The sequence below is a fragment of the Mandrillus leucophaeus genome, unplaced genomic scaffold, assembly GCF_000951045.1.
Source record: "Mandrillus leucophaeus isolate KB7577 unplaced genomic scaffold, Mleu.le_1.0 Scaffold471, whole genome shotgun sequence".
NCBI lineage: Eukaryota > Metazoa > Chordata > Mammalia > Primates > Cercopithecidae > Mandrillus > Mandrillus leucophaeus.
Window position 1 is genome coordinate 206339 of NW_012105043.1, and position 536 is coordinate 206874.

General features: G+C 31.0%; 1 protein-coding gene across 1 annotated transcript in view; it reads left to right on the forward strand.

Annotated features, from left to right (window-relative positions):
• Positions 1-364: 364 nt before the first annotated feature.
• HNMT (histamine N-methyltransferase) overlaps positions 365-536 on the forward strand; it is a gene marked incomplete at its 5' end in the record, with an annotated part of 50827 nt that continues 50655 nt past the window's right edge. The window contains one exon of the mRNA XM_011995102.1: positions 365-419. Coding sequence (XP_011850492.1) covers positions 365-419 — 55 coding nt within the window. The remainder of the gene's footprint in view (positions 420-536) is intronic.

The following is a 536-nucleotide window of genomic DNA, read 5'->3' on the forward strand; positions in this document are numbered from 1 at the left end:
ATAGTGGGAACCACCTGAGCCTTTCCCCTATCTACGATGGGTGGCTTATTATATTACCAGACTTGAAACTCCACTTTTTCTATTCTTGTTCTCCAAACAATATCCAAACAAATGACATTTTCTACCTCTGAGATGTACATAATGCCATTTCCAAGTCTCCCAGTTCAAGATTGTTAATGAATAAAACCTGTATTTTGAAATATACTCTAAAGATGGCAATATAACTGGTATAATTGGGAACTTTCATGTTGGCCTAGTTTTCGTTCATTGTATTTTTAGTCTGTTCTCTTCAACTAGACTAGATAATCAGATTTCACAAAGCACCTAACACATTTTTCTAAAACTACATAATTTTTTTTCTTTCAGGATTGGAGACACAAAATCAGAAATTAAGATTCTAAGCATAGGCGGAGGTGCAGGTATGAATAATATATTTTTAAAGTTTATATTTCATTTCAAACATTATGCTGTGTGATGACAATATTGTTCATTTTTTAAGAAAGGTTTCTTTTTCTTTTTTTTCTTTTTTTTTTTTT